Raw genomic sequence first — 23,425 nt, forward strand, 5'->3', positions numbered from 1 at the left:
ATTTGGTAGGGCAGGAACTGCTCTGCAGTGGAGGAAAAATGCCTCCATAAGTGAGTGGACTGAGGTCTCTCGTGTTTTAGGTTTCACTGAGCTCCAAATGAGAAGAAAATGTGGCTCTGAATGGCATAAATGATGTCCTGGAGTTGTGCTGTGCCAACACAGCCCAGCCAGGGACTGCCAAGAAGATGAATGTCCAGCAAAGGGGAGAAAAATATTTTTTCCAGTATTGCCAGGGAAGTTTTTTTTTAATCTTGAAAAAAAAAGATACAATCTCTTTTCTAGCTTCCAACAGAGAATGGAGATAGAAGCAGGTGAGGAATGGAGATGGGTGGCAGGAAGAATTCATGAAAGAGTTGTGTGCAGGATGAGTTACAGTTCCATAAGTGTTATGACATCCACTTTCATTTGGATGTAAAGACTGTGACCGGCTGTTGAATTTTGGTCCTGCAGAATTCTCATTTCTTCAGTGCACAATCCACGGACTGCAAGGCACAGACTCTTGTTTTTTCCCAGATAAATGTCAAAGCTGTGTATCTGCAAAAATAAAGGCCAGTAAATGGTGTCTGAAGTAGCTATTCATCTTTGGAATTAGTTGCTCCAAGTCCAGATTGCAAGTATATGAAACAACAAAAAATGGAATTAAATTAGGGAGATTTATCGTGAGCAGTTGGTTTGGGTTTCAGAGCGAGCACAGAGCAGTGAAAGATCAGCACAAGGACATAAATTAAAGTAGGAATACTCCAAGGAAAAATCTTGTTTACTCTGTGCAAGCAGCCATGTCATTTGTCACCTCACAGCACAGGAGCCAGGGCAGGGGTGGATGTGCCTGAGAGGTGCTGGGTCCAGGTGCAGGTATTAATATTGGAACAGCATTTGTGAAAGGAATTGGAGAATCCTGTGGTGCCAGACAAAGCCCTGTGAGCAGTCAAAAATCAAGACAGAGGTGGAAGAGATGGCAGTGGTTCATTCCCCTATGGATGCACTGAAGCTGAGTGAGCCTTTCAGTAATTGCAGCAGAGATTCCAGATGGTTTTGGATGAGATCTGGGTGGAGGTGACAGTGACCTGCAGGTGCTGAGCTCTGCCAGCATCCCAAGGTGACACTTCTGTCCTTAGGGAGTCACTTTTCCATGGGCTGGCCTGTGAGCTGTCCACAGTTACCACTGAATCAAGGGAGAAGCCTGAGGAAAATGGCCTGTTTGGAGGATAAATTCTGCTTTAAATGCAGGGCTGCAGCTCTGGGGGAGAGGAGAGCTGCTGAAAGGGGGCAGAGCAGGTGACAGGGACCTGGAGCTGTGCTCCTGCAGGGACAGCCTTCTCAGCAGCCAGCTGCAGGGGAAGCCTCTGTGACACAAAAGGCTCTCCAGCCCAAATGCTGTGCCCGAAAGGGCTGTACCATGGGGCCACCTCAAACCCTGCCACCCCCCAAAACCCAGCTTGCACCTGTGGGGATGGCTCTATGGACCAAGCAGGGTTTACAGAAATGCAGCAATGCAGGCTCATTGCATCTGCACAGCTCCTTTGGGAATCCCAGACCATGCAGAGTCACAGCATTTGTGCTGTCCCACTGGGATCCCCCACCCTGTTCCTCTGCAGCTGTGAGGGAGGTGACCCTTTCCAGTTTAACTCTTCATTCCCTTTCTCCCCATAAGAGGAATCCCTGGTTTTACTTCCCAGCAAAATTCCCTGGCATGAACTGAGAAGATTGTGTTCCAAATAACATTTTAATAGCAGTAGAGATATACAGAGAACTGCCCAAAGCACAGTTACTGCTAGAAAAACTTTAGGAACCTCAACTCTAAATAAATCAAATATATTCCCTTCAATACTAAGCTTTTTAAGGCACACCTTGCTCTTTTTTCAGGTTCCCATTATCATATTCTGGCAAGCTTCTAGACAAAATCCTTTGGCTTCCACCAGCGTGCAGCTATTGACATTTGGGCATGGATCAAAGTGAATTTCCACAGCTTTCAGGTATAAGGAGTAATTGGAAGTGGTTTTTTTTTTTTTTTTTTTTTTGTGTATCCACAGGGTATAACTCCTTCACTCCTCTGCAGACCCATTTTAGAGTGGATATAAAATAAATGAAGGCATCTAGCAGGGCTCCTCTCTGCTCAGCAGAGCTAAAGTGAAGGCAATCAGGGCTTAATGTCTGTATCTTGATGACTTTTGTGGTTCTGTTTCCTCCTTCATTCAGGTGGAGGCTGGACAAGCTGCTGGAGGAGAAACTCAGGGGAATTATAAAACAAACAGCCCCCACATTTGGTTCATAAAAATAATATAAAAATAGTCTAAAAATAATCTGTCCAAGTAATCTTCCTGTCCATCACTCAAGGAGAGCGTGAGCTTTGTGCGAACACGCGAGCCTGAGCAGCCCTCCTGATGTTTCTACAGTCAGATACAAGCAGATATACATATTTATACACAAGAATGTAACAGCTGCCTCTGTCTCCATCCCAGGCAGGATGCTGGGCAGCTTTCAGCCTGACTCCACGAGCATTCCCATCCTCCAGGCCCTGGATGTCCATGGAGATGTCCAAAACCCCACGTCCACTCCTTCCGTCGCTCCCATTGTCAGGCACAGCCTGACTCATGTCCCCTTCCTTGCTTTCTCTGCGTGCTCATGTCATTTCCAAACCACCTTCCTTCCCTATTCCACACCCCAATTTATTTTTTCCTAGCGGTCTTTCCCTTCCCAAAATCGTTTTCAGCAAACCAGCGTCACCTTGGTTTAAGGAAAGCCCCTGGATGTTTATCATGTTGTTAAATCGTTTCCCCCAAGCGGGCTCCAGATGAAGTTCTCACTTTGTCGAGACAAAGTGATGCAAACCCACAGCAGGGAGCGCACAAAGGGAGAGCCCGGCCTCTTGGGAAGTTTGGGTGAACTATTTGCAAAAATCCGCCGAGCCCACCCCTCCGAGACCTTTATTTCCCCCTGCGGCAGCTGTCATCTGATCCCACGCTTCGGCTCTGAATGGGGCTCTCGGAGGATGCCAGATGTTGAGAACAAAGGTCTAAAAATAATCTTTCCAAGTAATCTTCCCGTCCATCACCCGAGGAGAGGGTGAGCTTTGTGCGAACCTGCGAGCCGAGAACCTGATCGAACCGAGAGAAGTTCAACGGCACCTCCCGGATTCTGCCTCTGGTCTCCTTTTTTTCTTTCTTTTTTTTTTTTTTTTTTTTTTTTCCCTTCCCTTTTCCCTTCCCAGAAGCCGCTCAGGGAAAAGCGGCTCAGAGCGCTCAGCCCTCGCTCCCCGCCTCCCTCCCTCCCTCCCTGCCGAGCCTGGGAGCCGCCCGCATCCCGAGAGCTGCCGGGCTCCTTCTTCTCCTTCTCGCACCTCTCCCTGCCAAAATCGGGCTCGGGGCTGCTGCCGGAGATGCGTTTGTGTGCAGAGATCCTCGCCGCAGCCCTGTGCGCCCTGGCGGTGCTGCCCGGGCCGGGCTGTGCCAGGGCTCTCTGGAAACGCGCTCTGCTGAAAATGACGGAGAAATACGATGTGAGTACGGCCCGGTGGGCTCGGGGGATGCTCGCGGAGAAAAGGGGGAGTTATCCTGACGTGTTTGGGGATGAGGAGTGTCTGGAGCGGCGGGCTGGCGCTGTGTCACAGCGATGCGGGAAGTTTTCCCAGGCTGTGCGAAACTTTTGCCACCTAGCTGCTGTATGGGGAAGCTTGGGAAGAGCGCTGGGAGCAGGGACGGAGCTTTGGGATGGCACCGGCACTGCTGCCCAGGGAAAAGGGACCGGGGAGAAGGGGGATGCAAACCCTGCGGCTCCGGGGAGACGTTTCGTGGCAGGAAGATAATGGGATTTATTGCTTGGAGCAGGGAGAGTTCCTTGCGCAGCTCCTGCGCTGCCTTTTGGGGTAACTTTGGGTAAAAGTGTGCTGGGGGGAGGGATGGTGGCATCCATCCATCCATGTAAATCCCAGGAGCACACAGAGAGCTCGGCCCCACGCTGCCAGACCGGCGTGCCCATCACCCTGAAGTGGGCGATCCCAGAAATCCATCCCCGAGGCTGTGCCCGGCACATCCCCTGCGAGCAGGGCTGCTGCCCACGCCCTGGCACACCCTGGGTGCCACCCTCTGTGCCTGCCAGGGCAGCCTGCAGCTCCACAGGGCACTGAGCACAGCCTCCAAACCCACTTTGCAGGAGGCTGGGACTGGAACTGGAACTGGAACTGGAACTGGGACAGCAGCGAGTGGAGGGGATGGTGCTGGGTCTTGCCCTGGTGTGTCTGGGCCAAACCACTGCCAGAGATGGCCACAGAGGAAATTGCATTTAAAAAAAAATAATAATAAAATAAGGAAAAGAATTTGATAGTTTGAGGTTTGGGACCTGCTGTTTATAAAAGAAAAAAAAAAGTTATAAATTTGAAATTTTTACTTGATCCATATAAGTTCCTTTAGAAACCAGCACTAAGCCAAGGTTTTTCTGCCCCTTGAATTGCTTGGGTGCAAGCCCCAAACAATTTATTTTCTTATGCTCAGGTCTGATTGCATCTTCCAACCATTGCATGTGTGTAAACAGCACCCTGGTGTCACAGGCAAATCCCTCCATCTGTTTTCTGCAGCTTTTAATTCAAAAAGGATGTTTTTGTGCCCATGACTTTTAGAGTGATGTTTATGCATGGCAACATTTGGTTTGTGCAATTGCTGACTCAGAATTGTGACACACATCCTTTGCCCCCGATGAGCAAACCAAATTCTGTCATGTCTCCTTGAAATAGTGCAGAAAACATTGTGCTGATTTTTGAAAGGCACCTCAGGATTTTTTAAGTAATCTTCTCCATTATAGCCTCTCTTGGGATAGGGTATCCTCTGGTTTGCACTTTAATTGGAAAATGGTGATGTAAAGAGCTGCATTTCCTGCAAAATCACTCACTGGCAAGTGCATTTATATGGATGTTCTTCTGCCATATTTCAATGTGAAGCTCAAAATTAATAGGAACTATGAGATGAATGACCCAGAGAGACAGGATAGGAGCAGAAGAGGAATTTACATGTTGATTTTCAGATAAGGAGCCCTGCCAAGGCACAGCCAGATCCCCTGGGGGATATATCCTCTCCTTTCAACCTGCACTTCTCCAAAGGGCTGTTTTTCCTGGCAGCCCTGAATCCAGGTGCTACTGATCTGGCAAGTTCAGCTAGAATTGCTCATATTGATAAAAACATTGATCCAGGGAAAACAGAAAACACTTTTCGTTCTCCTCCTCAAAGCCTTGTCAGGGGGAAGGCGTCTGCTCTCCATCCTCTCCTGCAGCAGGAGGCAGCTCTGGCAGCCCCTCTGGTTCCTCAGAGGGGTGTTTTTATTCCTACCAAATGCTGTGTGTTCCCTGCAGTTGGAAAAGCAAAGTCTGGGGGCAGAGCAGCTGATTTGTGACTCACTTGGACAGAGGGATGGCAGATGGAGGTGCTGATGGCAACGTGCAGCCAGGTGGGACATGGGCCACAGGCACCCCAAAGGACACGGCTTTGTGTGGGCTGAGCCCAGAAAATCTCAGCCTACAGCTGGAGGAGTGCATCCAGAAAAATGCAGGATGCAGAATGATGGGGAGGCGTGAGGATGAGGAGCTGACAGGGGGTTCTCATTCACCCTGAGGAAGGTGCTGGTTGGCAAGGAGGGGTCAAATGGGACTGGAGAAGGGAGAAAGAAGGATGGCAACGAGGAGAAAAACCTGTCCGACACAGTGAGATGCAAGAGCTGGGCTTTAAAACAAATCCATATATTTTCCAGAGGGATACTTGTCAAGTTTAGTGATTTGCAGCTGGTGTTTGCAGCCCCCAACCTCCAGGGGCTGTTCCCAAGGGGCAGAAGGAGGGTGCTACCTGGGAATGGGTTCAGTTCATCATAAAACACCCATCATGTCTGTTGGGAAAAACTGGGCCAGTCTGGATTTCATTCCACTGTCAACTACAGCAAGTGTTTTAGAAAAATCCCAGCCTTCTTCTAAAGTTTTCCAGAAATGAAGAATTCCTCACAGCTGCTGTAATGTTCTTCCAACAATTTATTTACCCCCCAGCAGCCAGCTGCCATAAATCATCACCCTCTTTGAGTTCTGGCCCCCACATCCTCGGAGTAACCTGTGAGCAGAGCAGCCTCAGCCTCCCCTTTGGAACCTGCACATGCACATACACCTTTTTCTGTATTTCCTTCTGAATGCACCTTTTTCTGCATTTCCTTCTGAATATACCTTTTCCTGTATTTCCTTCTGAATACACCTTTTTCTGTATTTCCTGCTTTCCAGCCTTTTACTCATTATTGTGCATCTTCTTGGAGCCCACCCCAGTTCTGCAGTGTCCTTCTAACTGCAAACAGCAGAACCAAAATGACAAATCCTGAGCTAACAACAGGAGAATATTATCCCTATTGCTTTGGTCTTGTCCTTCAGAGTCTTTAAGCTGCTCTCAGTCTGATATTTGCCACTTTGATCATCACTGGTGGATGGTTTTCCAGGTCGTTAATGAAAATAGTGGAGGATTCAAAATTCCCTCTGACTGTGGGGTTTTATTTTTGTTTGTTTGTTTGATTGATGTTTTTTGGGGTTTTTTTTTGTTTGTTTGCTTTTATGTTTTTTTGTTTTTGTTTTATGGCCAGTGTTTGGGAACACCTGGGCCAGAGCTGGTGTTGGGAGGCTGGAATAAACCTCATGTGTCACCTCGAGGGGCACCATGCAGAACATGAATTAGCAGAGAACTGGGCTTTGACACAAGCTCAGGGACCAGTCCCAGACACAAATAACAGAATAGATCTGGGATTTTTGGGAGGTAGACTGCATCCCTCAGTTACTGTTGAAATTATGGCTGAGACTGGGTGATTCCATCCAGGTTTTTCCTCATCTTTGTTGACTTTCAGAGTTCCTCAGCTGAACTCTGAACCTTTTCCCTTACTTTGTTTCTATCTCCAAGGCAGATATTGTCATTAAATTATTAAATAAGTCGCCCTGGGAAACACAAATTTACCTCCTGCACTGAAAAACATTTGCAAAGAAATTCTGACTGTCGTCACAATCTGCAAAAATAATAAATCAGAGCCAAACTGTGAATTCTGGGAGAGCTTTTAAAAAACCTTATAACTCAAACCTGGAGACATCCTTACCCAGGTTATTTTGGGGGAGGAGGGAATCCTGTCTTATGCACCCATAAACAAGGGGGTTTATTGAACCAAATAAGCAAAATATTCTTATTTTGAAAACAATGAGTTGGGAGCAATAGGTGACCAGAGAAAATGAGCAGGGAGGTCAGGAGGTACAAAGTTATTTGGCTACAACTGTTATATTGTTCCCCAGCGGAAATTTCATTCATGGAGCCAGCTGTTCATTGCAGTTTTGGCTTCTTGGTTTCTGAATCATCTGTGAAGCAACTGCAGTAATTGTTTGGTGGTTTTTTTGTGTATCCATTATTTGCCAGTATGATTTTGGTCCCATTTCCGTCTGCAGATGACCTTTCAAATAGAATAGTAAACTGTGAGCTTCCAGGATGAACACTCCCTCCAGCAAGGAGACCTGTTCAGTGTTTGGAACTGTACAGATTTATTATTCAGTGATCCCTTATATCCCAAAATGATAGCACAGTGATCCCTTATATCCCTATATATATATATGTATATATATGTATATATATGTATATATAAATAGTTATATATATAAAACTATATATACAGTTTGGTGCTCCCTTATATCCCAAAATTATAGCTGGTATGACATTTTTCTCTATTTAAAATCCAGCAACCCCAGGAAAAAAAAAAAAAAAAAGTATATTTTAAATATCTTTGATTTTAAAGCATGTTTCAAATTTGGAGTGTTTGCAGCTGTTGAGGAATGGACAAATATGAGAGCTTGCACCTTCAGCATGGACAACATCATCAAAATTGAGTTTTTCCAAACCTTTTTAGTGGTTTAAACAGCCTATCAGTTCATGGGAAAACAATGCCACAGAAGAGTTTTAAAGGAAAAAGCAGGAATTTTTTATTGATATTGGGAACAGGGCAGGAGACTGCCATTAGTGAAAACATCAGGAATTCTCTGTTCCTCTGACACTCCTCTCCTTGGGCAGCTTTTGGGAGAATCCATGTGGGAACAGGCTGTTGTCAAAGGACAGATGCCCCAAAGCATTGGGAGTTACAGCATAAGGATGGAGCAGGATGTAGAGAGGGATGTCAACCTTGATAGTAAAAGGGTTTTAAAATTATGGGGATTTAGGGTTAAAAGGAAAATTAAGCTTAGTAGGCCCTGAAAAAAAAAAATAAAATAAATACCCTAGGTACATGAAGGCCTTGTACCTTGCTAGAACTGCACTGTGTAGCTAGTACATGATAAATTATATAATTGTTAGATGTGATGATTGTTTAGTAATTAAATATAATTACTGTTTAATCATAAGAAAAATAATGAGAAACTGTGATCAGGGGCCTAAGATAGATCACGAGAAACTCATGCTTGAATAAAGTCAATGTATACAATAGAACAATATAAGCTTAATAATTAATATGTAAGTTATATAAGGATAGAATATAAAATACGTTCAGCTTGAAAACCATGTCGGAATCAGATTTGGGTCTGTACCCCTGATTCCCAGAGCTCTCAATAAAAGCACCTGCAGATAATCATATCCTGTGATTATGTGTGTTCCTGAACACTAACAACCTCACCTCAAATTTCTCCATGGTCTGGTGGTGAAATTTCTTAGAAACCCCTAGAGACTGTTGTACCATGTTTATTCTTGGAATAACAACCCCAGTTTCTCATCACTGATTTTGTAACAGACCAATGATTTGGCCAAGTGTATATTTACACATATTTTTATGTATTTGTGACTTTACCAGCCTGCTTGTGAGGCCATGGCAGAGCTCACTTCACACCCCTGGCTTGATGCTGATCTCTTTTAAAAGTGCAAATCCAGAATCCACTTGTGATTTTATGAGAACTTATAAAGGGTTGTTAATAAATCTGAGACCTGAGTGCCCTGAGCACTTTCTGCAGCCCAGAGGTGAGGGAGTGGATGAGACACAGGTGAGAAAAGAATAGGCTGGGGTAATTCCCCTTTCTGCTGGAGGGATTTGGCTTCTTGCTAAAACAGCCCCAGAGTGAAAAATATCTGAATGCTGCCTCTTAAATGTTCCTGGGCCTGTTAATGCACCCTACACCTCCCTTGTCCTGTCAGTGTGCAGGGAGAAGCTCAGCTTCTTTCCACTGCAGAGAAACATGGGCTCATTTTCTCTGGGACCAAGCTGGCATCACTCTCACGGATCTCACCCAGAATGTCCCATGGTTTAGAAACAGTCTCTAATTTAACAGCCCAGAGCTCCACTGTGGATAAACTTGAAAGGCTCCCCTATAAATTCTGGTCCAGACAAAGTGATGGAGATGGAGGGAGCTCACTGAGGAGAGAGGTGCTACCAAGGACATTAATCCCATGCCCCAAAACAGCACAGTGCCCTCATTTCCACTGCTTCCCCAACAAAGTGTTTTGGTGTCCTTATCATGAGGATGCCTGGGATTTTCTCTCAGTTTCCCAGGCAAGTATAAAAGACTTTAAAGGATTTGTTTTTTTAAACCTCCTATTTTTCAATGCAATAACCTCAATTATAAATTGGGAGATTGCAATGACAATGACTTAGTGCTTGTTTGGTGTTTCCAAAGCGCTCCACTGAGGGGATCTGTTGGAGAATGGTTGCAGGAGAGGGGTCATGGATCAATGGAACAGTTATTCATTGATAACTCTGTCTAGGACCCCAGAATCAGAACCAGGCTGTGTCTGGCCTGGGAACAGAGCTTGGGAAATAGGCTCTGTGTCCAGGCCTGGGAAACTGTACAGGGTCTGTCTAGGCCCAGGAAATAGTACAAGGTTGGAATGAGATAATAAGGACGAGCATATCCTTGGAGATTTGCTTGTACAAGAATAGGCTGTGTGACAAGATGTGCCCAGAGAAGATGGGATGTACCAGGACAATGTGACTATGGAGATGAGAAACTTGGCTTAAGAAACCTGGCTATAGTTGTAAATGCACGTAGGCTAAACAGAACAAACACCTTAAATTGACCAATGAGAGCTGTTGCTGACTTTGCTTGTAGCAAACCCTATATAAACTGACAGGATTTTTGAATAAATGAGGCTTGCTTATCAATCATACTGATTGTGCTTGTCTTCCCTCTGCCTGTGGCTTAATTTTGTTTCTTAAGCCAAGTTTCTCATCTCTAGTCACGTTGTTCTGGTACATCCCATCTTCTCTGGGCACATCTTGTCACACAGCCTATTCTTGTACAAGCAAATCTCCAAGGATATGCTCGTCCTTATTATCTCATTCCGACCTTGTACAGTTTCCCAGACCTAGACACAGAGCCTATTTCCCAAGCTCTGTTCCCAGGCCAGACACAGCCTGGTTCTGATTCTGGGGTCTTAGACAGAGTTATCAATGTATAACTGTTCCATTGATCCATGACCCCTCTCCTGCAACCATTCTCCAACAGGGATCCCACAGTGCAGGGGGAGCTGCACACTTATCTCCCCTCTCCGAGAGGAGAACCGAACGCTCAAAAACCCCCTTTGAAACCATCCTCCGGCGGGATGCTCCGTAACTCACCTCACGCCCAACCTGACTTCCTTTTCTTCTCTTTGCAAAGGATTATGAGTACCCTCTTCATTCTCACAGCTCCCAGCAGCAGAAGAACGACCGGTGCCCGCCGCCGCCGCAGAGCCTGCCCGAGCGCGCCTGCGAGGTGCCCAGCTGCCGCTCCGACGCCGAGTGCCAGCGCCACAAGCGCTGCTGCTACAACGGCTGCATCTACGCCTGCCTCGAGTCCGTGCAGCCCCCGCCAGGTACAGGGGGCCCTGGGGCAGCCGGGGGACAGAGGGGCTCGTGGAGGGGATGCTGGAGATCTTCACGCGCCTTGGGTGCGGGGCGGGAGCTTTGAGTGCGAGTGGGGGTCGGGATCTTCCGACAGAACAAGAGGACACAGTCCCAAGCTACGTCAGGGAAGGTTTAGGTTGGATATTAGGAAAAAAATTTTCACTGAAAGGATAATAAAGTACTGGAATTGTCTTCACAGGGAGGTGGTAGAATCACCATCACTGGATGTGCTTAAAAAAAGGCTGGACTTGGCACTTGGTGCTATGGTCTGGTTGTGGTGTTAGGGCGTAGGTTGGACTTGATGATCTTAGAGGTCTCTTCCAACCGCGTTATTCTGTGATTCTGTGATTGATTCTGTGATTCTGTGATTCTGAGTTCTTTTCAGCCCTTGTGGTTTCTGGCAGGTTGATGAGTGATAAAGGTGTCCGAGGCAAGCTGGTGTGGCAAAATTTCTGCTTGGATGAATTGTGGAAGTCACTCAAAGCCAGTTGTTTTCCTGGGATGGCATTTTCCATGCTCCATTCCTAGAAGTGTCCAAGGACAGGCAAACTGGTGTGTCAAAATTTCTACCTGGATGAATTGTAGAAGTCACTCAAGGCCAGTTGTTTTCCTGGGATGGTATTTTCCATGCCCCATCCCTGGAAGTGTCCAAGGAGAGGTGTGGCAGGCACATTTTTCTCTCAGGATTTTTTCATAGAGGAGCACAGAGGGAAGAAAGATAAAACAATTTCTACTTCTGCTCCTTGTTTTCCCATGGGGAATGTGTTTGGAGAATTGTTTACCTGGGGTGAGTGCTTGGTTGGATTCTGGTGAGGATTGTTTGAGCCTGGTGGCCAAACCAACCCACGTGGGGCTGGACTCTCAGAGAGGGTCACGAGTTGTGAGTTAGATGTGGTAGTTAGAAAAAGTAGGTTTGTAGTTTTAGTATCTCCTTTAAGTAGTATATTAATGTATTATAGTATAGTTATAATAAAGAAATCATTCAACCTTCTGAGCTGGAGTCAGACATCAGCATTTCTTCCCACCAGGTTCACCTGCATTTACAATAGTCAGGCAAACTGGTGTGGCAAAATTCCCACTTGGATGAATTGTGGAAGTCACTCAAGGCCAGTTGTTTTCCTGGGATGGCATTTTCCATGGAAGTGTCCAAGGACAGGTTGGATGAGTCTTGGAGCATCCTGGGATAGTGGAAGGTGTCCCTGCCCATGGCAAAGGATTGGAGTGAAGTGATCCTTAAGGTCCTTTCCAACCCAAACCCCACATTCTGTGCTCCTGTGTTTCTAGATTCAGGAAAAGAGGCAAAAGAGGCAATCCTGGCCTGAATTAGTGCTGACAGAGGTGAGGCAGCCAGCTCACCATCCCCTGCTGTGGGAATGAGAATGGGCAGCAGCCATTCTCAGAGCTTGGGCCTCTAGGACAGCAGCTTCTTGTGGCCCTGGATAACATCCATGTCTCCCTTTCCACTGGGACAACCAAAACATGAATATAAATCCAAATCAGATCAATCCATCAGGCAGCCTCCTCACAGGCCCATAGAGGAAATCCATGACTTTTCCATAACTCTGCCCTGTGGCTGCCACATCATGACACTGTGGTCTCTTCTTTCTCTCTTCTGCAGTCTTGGACTGGCTGGTTCAGCCCAAACCCCGCTGGCTGGGAGGCAATGGGTGGCTTTTGGATGGCCCAGAGGAAGTCTTACAAGGTACGGGACATTTTTCTGTCTTCTCTGCAGTGTCCACGATCACACAAATACCTGGAGAATAAATCCCTCATAGACAGAGCTTGCCTGGGATCTTGGGCTGCTGGGGCTGCTGGTATTTGTCTGGAGTTTCCACAGGAATAACTCAGTGTGGTGCTGGGAGCTGCTTTCTGGTACAGTAAATACTTTTTATGGATATGGATTATCTAGCAGAGCACTAGGAATGCTGCAGGGGACTGGGCTTGTACCCATTCTTCAAATAATTAGAGATATATCTTTGTTTTTGAAAAAGGCTTTGTCATCACACACATAATTTTCTGCCAGCTTCCTAATAGACCGTGGGTGGACTTGGAATGGGAGATCCTTTAATCCAGAGTGGCCTCATCACCCAGATGCCTTGGGCTGGGGCTGTGGCTTTTGGATCTGAAGTTAATTTGGACAGGAGCCCTGGCAAAGTGCAGCAGAGCTGTGCCAAGCTGACGTGAACCTGGGGCATCTAAGCTTGGAGACTGACAATGAGATTGAGCTTCTCAGGTTCATCCCATAGGGAAAGGGGTTTTAATTTACTTTTTTCCAACACCTAAAACTGAATTAAGGAAGGAATGGGGAGGTGGGAAGAGAAGTTTTCTTCCATGAGGCATTCCCAGATGTATGGACACCTGAAGTTTTTGGGTTTTACATGGAAAAGTTAACCCAGCTTTTGATCAGCTTTAGTCAGATCCAGGTAGTGCCAATAAATTCCTCTCTTTGGTCTCACACAGATGATTTTAGACTCGCTGAGCTTCAACTCTCATCTATTATGGAAACTCCAAGTTCTTGAAGAGAAAATTCTGCCTCCAGCTCACTTGAGCTGCACAGCTAGAAATAAGATAAAATAGGTTCCTCCTCATCCATCCTTGTCACACTTATATTATTTGTTCTTATCTGAACACCTTCATCTGAGCTTGAGGGAGTAATTATGGAAGTAAGAACCATCAGTCATGGCATGAGAATTATAGCAGAGCTACTTGAAATTAAAAATGAGAGGGAGGAGTGGCCCTGCAGAGTCTGTACATGTAATGGCCACAAACACTTGGCCCAAATCTGCTTTGCCTTCCCGTTCTGAGCTGCACTTGCTGCCTGTCCCAGGTCAAAGTGGTGAAACCTCTCTTTGGGACAGGGGTGGCACTGCCTGACCCTGCAGTGAGTCACACCTGAGGTTTGGATTCAGCAACAGGTTATGGGTGTGGAGCAGAGCACAGAGCAGCACACTGCCAGCTTCCTGCTCACATTCCCAATCCTCACCCAGCCCAGAGTGGGACACACTTACCCCTGATGATCCCATGGGGGATCATACTGCATGGTGGGCAGTGCTGGATGGCTTCTGGGTTACCTAAGAACAGAGGTCAGACAAAATTAAGGGGATAAAAATCAGTTTATTTATATTTATTGAAGGGTCTTCAGGTACATTTAGGGCACCCCAGGGGCTACACCCAAAAATGAACAGCAGATCACAGGGTTTTCACTCTTTTATAACTTTGGTCCATTTGCATATTGGGGGTTAATCTTCCAATTACATCTTCAGGTATGAAGTCTTTTACCCCAAGTTTGCTCCCCCGAACTCACTTTTGTTTCCATCTCTCAGGGCTGAGGCAGTGAGGTGTCCTTGATTTCCAGGGCTGGAGAGGAATTTTGTCTGCCCAAAATGGGAAAGCAGCAGCTCACCCTGGACATGGAGTTCAGAGTTACACACTTGATGCCTAATGAGGCGACCTGGAACAGAGGCTGGCCAGAGTTAAAGGAATAAAATAGGATTTATTAAAAGGCCTCAATGGATACATCTTGGGCAGTACAACAGCCAAGATGGATGATGGGTTTCATACAGTTTTCACACTTTTATAAGTTTTGGTCCATTTCCATATTGGGGTTATTTGTCCAATTACAGCTGCAGGTTATGCAGTCCCATCCTCCCAGTTTGCTCTCCTCAATTCCCTGGTGTTTATACCTTTTGGGCTTGAAACTACAACGGTGTCCTTGGTCCTTGGGCTGGAAGAGGATTGCTGTGTCTGACTAAACTGTGAACAGAACTCTCTAACAATTTCTACGAAGCTCAGAGTCTCACACCAATGCAGTACAGAACCTGCAAAATACAGAAGCTAAAACTTAAGGCATCACACTAAAGACTTGCAGGATTACAAATACATGGCAAACATACAAGCTGAAACCCTACAGCAGGGGTGGCACAGCGGGCTGTGGGGTGGGATGTGCAGGGAACAGGGCTGAGCTGTGCCAGGAGGGACCAGCCCCGTGCTGCCCTCGTGCCAAGGAGCCTCAGAGGGGGTGGTGGCCGTGCTGGGGTCCCCACGGGGGTCACAACTGCAGGTTTCTCTTGCAGCTGAGGCCTGCAGCACCACGGAGGATGGGGACGAGCCCCTGCACTGCCCCACGGGCTACGAGTGCCACATCATCAACCCGGGCAACACGGCCGAGGGCATCCCCAACAGGGGCCAGTGCATCAAGCTCCGGGGCAATCCAGGTAGGAACCCTCCCTCTGGGGGATTATGCCTTTTCCCAGGTAAATCCCTGCAGGAAACCTCCCTTTTTGGGATTATGCCTTTTCCCAGGTAGATCCCTGCAGGAATCCTCCCTCTGGGGGATTATGCCTTCTTCCAGGTAGTAACTGCAGGAAACTTCCCTTTGTGGGATTATGCCTTTTTGCAGTTAAATCCCTGCAGGAACTCTCCCTTTGTGGGATTATGCTTTTTCCCAGGTGGGTCCCTGCAGGAACTCTCCCTTTGTGGGATTATGCTTTTTCCCAGGTGGGTCCCTGCAGGAAACCTCCCTTTGGGGGACTATGCATTTTTTTCAGGTAAATCAGTGCAGGAAACTTCCCTTTGTGGGATTATGCCTTTTCTTCAGGTAGGTTCCTGCAGGAACCCTCCCTCTGTTGGATTATGCCTTTTTCTAACTCAGGCATGGGGTAGCTGAGAGGTGTTTTAAAAACTTTTATTCCATTTTCAGTCTCATCAGAAGGAATACTTCAATACAGATGTTATAATTCGTGCCATCACAATCAGAAGCCAACTATTTTATTTATTACAATACATTATAAGCGTTTCTTGGCCTATCAGCTTTAACCACACCATGCTGTAAATGCCTTAAAGCAAATAATCTAAAACTACCCCTCGTGGGTCCTACTCCAATGCATCTTTCATAGTTCTATTTCTCTAAAGTATCCAGTCTTATTTGCAAGGCCACACTTTGAAACTTGTTTCTGGCTTCATTTCTCTCTCAGCAGTGCCTGTCCTGCTCCATGGCATTTCTAAGTCAGCATTTCTTGTCTCAAAGTCTGCATACAGATGCACACTGTGTGAGCCTTCTGTCAGGCTTGGAGAATTCTCTACAAGTCCATTTCCCACATTTCCCCCCCTCTCTTGGATGGAAAAAAACTTCTCCTGCATGCTGATGTTTGCAGGGCAGAGCCAGGAAGGAAGGGACCAGGACACCAATACACTTGTGCCAGTGTCCTCTGGGACTGTGTCTGCATGTGCTGTTACTACACAGCACAAAAACTAAAAATATTTATAAGTTACTGCACACTTCAGTGAGAAATCTGAGTTTTAAATTCCAGTTTTGTCTTCTGTCTTTGCTTTCTGCATCCAAAACTTTGTTGCCTTTATCCTGCTGACGCATTTGCCCGAAAAATAATTTCATACATGCCAAAATATTTTCCAGGAAAGCTTATAACATGTTTAGATATTCATTGAATGGTAGGATATGTACACTGGCACTGGGCTACAAATTACCTCAATGCAGAGACATGAGACATTAGTTTTGTTGTTTGGTCACTGTAAAAACCAGGGGAAGCATCAAACCAGGTCTCTGAGCTGCTTCCAAAACAGATGGAGAGTTTTTTTTTTCCAGGGCTTTTGAATCCTCTCTTTTATAACCTTTTATTTTATAACATTTATAGTAACCAACATAATGTAGAACTGTGGGGATCCTAGACATGAAGTATTTCTAAGGGCTTAGATAATTATATAAGTGGCAAACAGAAGAAAATAGCTAGAACTTGAATTATGTAAAATACTAATAGATGGTCTGAACTGTTACCCAAATTTTATTTCATTTGGGAAAGCCTCTGGCTCTTTGACTTGTAGCTATTGAAAAGGTTATAAAATGCTAGTGACAATTCCCACTCTTATGGCAAATGGGTTGTGCCCGCAGAGCTCAGTAATCTCAGCAGTTTATAAGAGTTTTACAGCAACCCAAATTACTTCAGCTACAGAGGACTTTTATTTCCCTCATTGTGAGGTTATTATTTCCCTATCTCTAATTTCTCTGTGCTGTACACCGAAGGCCAGAGTTTAACACAAAAAATAAAAGCTGGCTGGGTATGTTCTCACCATGTACCTTCTTTTCCAGATGGACACAACCTGAGGCATAAGTATTACAAGGAATATTTTGGTAAGCTGCTGGCATGAAGTGTTTGTTGTTGTTGTTGTTGTGGTTGTGGTTGTTGTTGTTATTAAGCTTTATCATTTTTGCAATGCTTACAGGGAATTTGCTCCTTGTGAAATTAAGGTTTGTACATAGAAAAAAAGAGATTCTTTATGTTCAACTCTCTATGCCTTGGTCAGAAGATCTTATTTGAAAATCTACAATGTCCTGACTGTGGAGTTGTGAGAACCAGAATTTTCAGCCTTGACAGAATGAGTTAAAAGGTCTTCTGCCAGGGGAACCACCCAGTCCAATAATCTATTTTTATTTTTAAGCATATTTTTAGAGCTTTGCTCTTGGCCCCAGGGCTCCTTGCAGCTGAACACAGAGTTCTGTCAAAAGCAGGTCTTGGGCTGTGGTAAGAGATAAGGGATGGCTGGAGCCAGTGAATTCCCTCAGAGGTGTCAGGTCCCTCTCACAAATCTGGGGCTCACAGAAAGCAGGAGCATCTCCCACATCTTTGTCACAGTTCCAAAGCTCCTGGTTCCTCCCTCTTGGATGTGGATCAGAATGGAAGTGACATTCAGGTATAACCAAACAGCATCTTTGACATAAAATTTACAAACAGCCAAATTCGGCCACTTTGGCTGATAAAACCATGAGAGGATTTCTTTGCTCTCTTCCAGTGTGGGCTAGCCCAGCTCTCTGATAAATAATGATACCATAGGTTGGAATCCTGGATGCTAAGGATTTTAGACAGTACAGTTCTGAATTTTCAGTACAGTTCTGTACTGAAAGGCACAGACCCACAAGAGAACAATACATTTGACCTGAAGCTGTGGAGAAGACTTTAAAAATGGATTTATTGTACTGAGATTACTGAGTATATAGTTAGTTAGAAATGTGTGATATCACAGAGTGAAAAACTTAGGGTTTGGGGTTTTAGAATATAGAAATAAATATGAAGCAAGATAGAAGTTTTAGATTAGAGACAAGTTGTTCTTTACCTTCTTTCTCCTTCTTCTTCATGAGTTTAAGTAATGTTTTGGGATTGGACAGAAAAGTCTGCATTGTGGGCTTCAAAGGATCAGTTATTAGGTTAAATGGAAAAATAATCTAAGTGTCCTTTCTTAATTAAATAATTTTGTTTTAAAAGACCTTGCAACAAGAGTTAGTTAACCATTTTGTGCCTTGCTAATAAAAAGCTACCAAACTCATAATTGTGAGATTATTTCACTAACAAGAAATTATAAACTGCACTGCTGAGAGAACCTCTAGAAACCACTGCCACAGCCCAGCCCAAAACCTGACTTTGCTGATGTTTGTTTTACAGGGAGCAATTCCAACAATTTGGTCGGCTATGTGAAAAACCAGCAGAAGCATTTAGGCTAATTGAAGATGTGCCTGGGTAAGTGCCCTGTGAATAAAGGGAAAGCTGGCTGGAAATTAGAATGCAATTAGAATGCTGCTTAGAATGCAATTATTCAAAGAAACGATTGTGTGAGGGTGATATTTCCTTTAAGCAAAATGCTGGAGTAAGGACAGCACCTTAAAATCCTGTATAGGTGCATGAAACACTCTCATTCCACCACCTGATCTCTTTGCAGAACCTTTGCCTTGCGGGTGTTTATAGAGGATGGAGTGATTTTTAGGATGAAAAATAATTGGTGCTCCTTAAGACTTTAAACTTTGTGTTTAGGGGCTTCTTCTAATGCAGGTGTAACTGGGCCTGCCAGACAAATTAAAAAGCTGTTTATTCCAGCCTGACTGCAAAAAGGGTCAGTATTGCAAATACTTCAGCACAAGGGGGGTTTTGTGGGATAATTTTCTGTGTGTGAACGCTTGTGCTGAGCAGTGGCACCCAGTCATGTGAGCAAAGGAACATTTATCTGGCCAGAGCCAAGCCAACTGCAAAAGCTCTGTCTGTTTTATCAGCCTTGCAATAGGCAAGAATGGAAATATTTATTACACCAAAAGTTCTGTCCCAAGATGGTTTTCTCAACACTTTCAGCTTCACTTTAAAATCAACTTGGTTTAGATGGGAGTTTTGAAAACAAAGCAGCTCAGTGTCGTTCTGCACCTACGTCAGGCTGGTGTTAAGATTACTCAGCTACTTAAAGACAAGTTCAGTGCAAACATCCTAGGAAGGATAAATATTTTAATTCCTCTTTTTTTTTTTTCTTTTTTCTTTTGCTGTTTGGTTTTTACCCAGCTGGACCACTCTGTCTTTACCCAGCAGCTTTCTGGTCCCAGATCTCCACATCTCCAGCACCCCGTGATCCCTGCCCATCACTGACCAAAAAATTCATTATCCAAGGAACAGGATGAGTCCAGATTTTAAGACCACCAGGAAGGGGTGAAATGCAATCCCCTGAAGGAAACCACACTGCTTATCAGCTGCCCTTCTACAAATGAAATGCAAACACCTCCAAGGGATCCCTGCAAGCCACAGTGCCATGGTCAGGCTGCTGACAGAGCTGCCCTTCATGTGCTTGTCGTGTGACCAATTCAGATTTCAGGCCTGTGAACACAACCCAGCAATGTCAGAATTCTGCCTAAATATCATACCTTAGTTGCTTTAAAATAGGTGAGACTAAAGAGGTTCTCTGGACCAAATCCAGTGCCTGACTGTCTTGAACAACCCCTTTAAAGGAGCCTTTTCATCAGCTTAAAATTCAAAGAAACCTGCAAGTTTCTTCTTTTCCTATTTACACCCAGATAAAAACCAGGCTTGACACCCATTCTAAATGGCCAAACCTGAAGTCTTAAGAATTTGAGGAAGTTTAAGCTAGGAGCAAAAATAGCTTTATAAACGTTTTTAGGTTACTTTCCTCTCCTCAGTCTGCTGAGTTGCAGATTGAGAGTTAATAATGGAACAGATTCCTTCCTACAATATCCAGGCAGACACACAAATGCATGCCAGGTTTTGTAATGTGCTGTTTTTAGCCAGCACAGTTAATACTCACTAAATCTGTGGGCTTGTACCTGCAAAACCTCAGCAAGAGGCCTGAAGTCTGGATAATTTGTTAAATGTGTTCGAAAATCAAATCCAGGATAAATCTGTGTGCTGAAAAGGATTGTCTGGGAGGTGGGCCACTGCTCCTCAGGAGTCCTGTACCTTTGTGTTGATTTCCCTAAATCTTTAATGTTGGATGTTGGTATTTGGGCCTCACAGCTTCTTTTAGCTGTTTACCATTATACAATGGAAAACAGGTTTTCTATTAAGGTTTTCCTTTCCTGTGGCAGTCCTGAAGGGACAGTTGCATTTATTGTGATAAACCAGCCAGAACTGTTTGGCAGAAAAGCCACGTTTGCTCCATGTCCCCATCTGCATGCATGAAATTAGCATTTTGATTTGCACAGTAGTAGCACTGCATATAAATGCCCAATTCACAAATACAAGTGCCTGCTTCCACTCACAAGATACAGGATTTTTTTTCCACTCACTAAACAATTTAAGCCAAATCCAAGACACCTATAAAACTCTTGATATTTTGCACATCACATTTGCAGCTGGAGAGAGGGAAGGTGCCAAACTGCACTTTTGTTTCCTATTCTAAACACAGTCCTGGCTGCTTTTCAGAGCAAAGGAACAGCTGAAGGGCTCCACGTATTCTTACATATCTTCATTTGCTGAACTCACTTTTTTCCAAAGATATTAAATGCAGCACCATGTTTGGACAGAGCTATTTCTAGAATTTTATCCTATACACCTTCCTACAGTGAGATCTTAATTCCTGCTTGGACTCAGGAGCCACAGAAGCAGAGAATTGTGGAATGGTTTGGCGTGGAAGGGAGTTTGAAGCTCATCACCTTCCACTAGACCAGGTTATCCAGGCTCCAATCTATATTTTATAGTTCCAATCTGTGTTCAGACCAGAAAAATTGTCACTTATCCTACTGCAGCCTCGCTCCTCAGCGCTGCTGAGTGAAATGGATTGATTTTGTTCAGCATTACTTCCTGCAGGAAAAAATTAAATTCTGATTAAATGAGCAAAACCCTCCAGTGATCACTGCTGGCCCCGAAGGGTGAATGCCAAAATGTTCTATTTTAAACTAAAAAATTCCTAAAACCTTGTGAGGAGCTAGTGGAGAAACTGGTGGTGTGCATTTAGAAATTTGAAAGATTAAAACTTCAGATCTCAACCTAATCTCTCAAAGCAGCCCAAAGTGGACACATTCACTTCAGTGTCTGTTTTCTTTGTAGCTGCAGAAGCTACAAACCACCTGACCTCCTGGGTGGGACAGGTATTTTCTGCTTGCAAAAGGAATTAAAACAAAACAAAACAAAACAAAACAAAACAAAAAAAAAAAAAAAAAAAAAAGAAAATTGACAAATTAATAATTTGATGATGAATTTCCGTTTTACTGGGTGTTTCACAGCCATCACCCTTCTTTGTGGTGCTATAATTCTCAGGGGGCTTTTTCCAAGTTAATTCAAGTTATTAATTGTCAAACTCAGAAAGAAAAGCCACAGAAGGGACTTGACAAAGTGTTGTGTTTTCAACAGCGAAACACTGAAATGTGAAACTCAGCCACTGCAATGAAAACACAGAGCAAGTGAGCTGTCCTCAGCTGCTCTTCTCTCCAAAAACAGGTGCTTTATCAGCAGCACAGTAGGAATGCCTGGTGTAGGACGTTTTTAACATTTTCATGACCACTTTGCAGCGTGTTTGGTGCTCTGATAACCCTCCTGTGTGCCTCTGAGTGCTGCAATGCCCACGGCCTCCCACAGCCCCGAGGATCTGGGCAGCCCTCCCTGGTTTGTGCCGTTCAGGTTCCGATTTGGTGCTCAATAAAAAGTGACCAGTCTATTTTTCAACCCTGCTGAGTTTCTGTCGTGTCTTCTTGGTGTGCTTCCAGCTTTGAATTATGGAAAGAAAAAAAAAAAAAAAAAAAAGGAGAAAACTTCTAAATTTTAGTTGTTGGGAGAACATAACGCAAGGGTAGGGAGACAAAAGTCATTTTGTCCATGGGAAGGGAGGTGATAGACCCCAAAACACACCAACACCCTGTCCCCTTCCAGAGGGGCCCCTGTTTTGGGTCAGACCCTCAGTTCTTGGCATTTGCACTGCCCACAGAGGGGCAGGTGCAGCCCTGTATAGTAAAAATGCAGCAAACCCTGACTCAGGGAAGAAATGATGATGTCTGCTCCAGATCAGGAGGCTGAAGGATTGATTTATTAAAACTAGACTATATTACATTAATATATTATTTAAAGAGATACTATCCTATTCTACATACTTCTCACTCACCTTTCTAACTCCAACTGTGACTCTGCTGAGAGCCCGAGCCACAGCTGGATCCCACTGGTCACTGACCCCAAACAACTTCACCAGAACCCAACCCAGCCATCACTGCAGGTGAACAATCCCCACACCACATCCCACATGGGCAAAACAAAGGAGCAGAGATAAAGATTGTTTCCTCTTCTTCTCTCTGTGCTTCTCCTGAGAGACAGAATGATGTCTCTGTCCAAAGGATGTGACTGGCACAGCCCTGGGCAGGCTGGGGGTGGTGCCCCAGGAGAAGTGACCTTTCTTTGAGCTGGGCAGTGCTGGTGCTGCCAGCTCAGGTGCTTTGGGCTGCACCAGCAGCTGCTCAGGCAGCTCAGAGGAGCCTCAGAGGGTGGAGAAGCCAAGCAAGGCGAAGGTCAGAGCTGAGCTGTGCCCACTGCAGGACAGAGCTGGCACAGGAGAGGTTGGGCCATTCCCAGCCTCCACCATCCCACCTGCTCCACCCACCCAGTCCTGCTCTACCTGCTCATCAGGAGGGGCAGGAGTCCTGCACAGCAGGGAGAGGAACTGCCTGCAGCTGAGCCACAGGGGACAGCAGCTGTGACATTTTGGGAAGGTCTGGGGTGGCTGAGATGGCCCCAGGCAGCACCAGCTGTCAGGGTAGCTCCTCACTGTGCCAGTGACGTTGTCCTTGGGATCACTTGGACCTCTCATGGTCCTTTAGGATCACTTGGAACTCTCATGGTCCTTTAGGATCACTTGGAACGCTCAGGGTCCTTGGGATCACTTCGATGTCTCATGGTCTTTGGAATCCTTGGGATCACTTGGACCTCTCATGGTCCTTGGGATCACTTGGATCACTTGGAACTCTCATGGTTCTTTAGGATCACTTGGAATGCTCATGGTCCTTGGGATCACTTGGAACGCTCAGGGTCCTTGCAATCACCTGGACCTCTCATGGTCCTTTAGGATCACTTGGAATGCTCATGGTCCTTGGGATAATTTGGACCTCTTGTGGTCCTTGGGATCCTTGGGATCACTTGGACCTCTCATGGTCCTCTGGTTCCTTGGTATTGGAGTGTCTTGGTCACCTTCAGGAGATTTTCCATAGTTTGCTGAGCAGTGAAGGAGCCTCTGAGGTTTGGACAAGCCATAAAAGAGTTTTTGGAGGCTGGAGGTTTCTCTTTGCTCGTGACACAGCCGGGGTTGGCTCATACACGGGGTT

General features: G+C 45.3%; 1 protein-coding gene across 1 annotated transcript; it reads left to right on the forward strand.

Moving 5' to 3' along the window:
• Nucleotides 1-3,170: 3,170 nt before the first annotated feature.
• WFDC1 (WAP four-disulfide core domain 1) lies at nucleotides 3,171-21,788 on the forward strand. The gene is made up of 7 exons (XM_021541075.3): nucleotides 3,171-3,496; nucleotides 10,619-10,814; nucleotides 12,464-12,547; nucleotides 14,919-15,059; nucleotides 16,949-16,990; nucleotides 18,297-18,371; nucleotides 19,176-21,788. The coding sequence occupies exons 1-6, from the start codon at nucleotides 3,377-3,379 to the stop codon at nucleotides 18,353-18,355; spliced, it is 642 nt and encodes a 213-aa protein (XP_021396750.1). The 5' UTR covers nucleotides 3,171-3,376; the 3' UTR covers nucleotides 18,356-18,371; nucleotides 19,176-21,788.
• Nucleotides 21,789-23,425: the final 1,637 nt, after the last annotated feature.

Source organism: Lonchura striata, chromosome 13 (genome assembly GCF_046129695.1).
Source record: "Lonchura striata isolate bLonStr1 chromosome 13, bLonStr1.mat, whole genome shotgun sequence".
Lineage (NCBI taxonomy): Eukaryota > Metazoa > Chordata > Aves > Passeriformes > Estrildidae > Lonchura > Lonchura striata.

What these genes read in the sequence shown, in the direction of transcription:
- WFDC1 (XM_021541075.3), top strand. Translation starts at nt 3,377, where the DNA reads ATGCGTTTGTGTGCAGAGATCCTCGCCGCAGCCCTGTGCGCCCTGGCG. An exon ending in CAAGCTCCGGGGCAATCCAG is followed by an intron (nt 15,060 to 16,948) that starts GTAGGAACCCTC and finishes CTTCTTTTCCAG; the next exon opens with ATGGACACAACCTGAGGCAT. An exon ending in GTATTACAAGGAATATTTTG is followed by an intron (nt 16,991 to 18,296) that starts GTAAGCTGCTGG and finishes TTTGTTTTACAG; the next exon opens with GGAGCAATTCCAACAATTTG.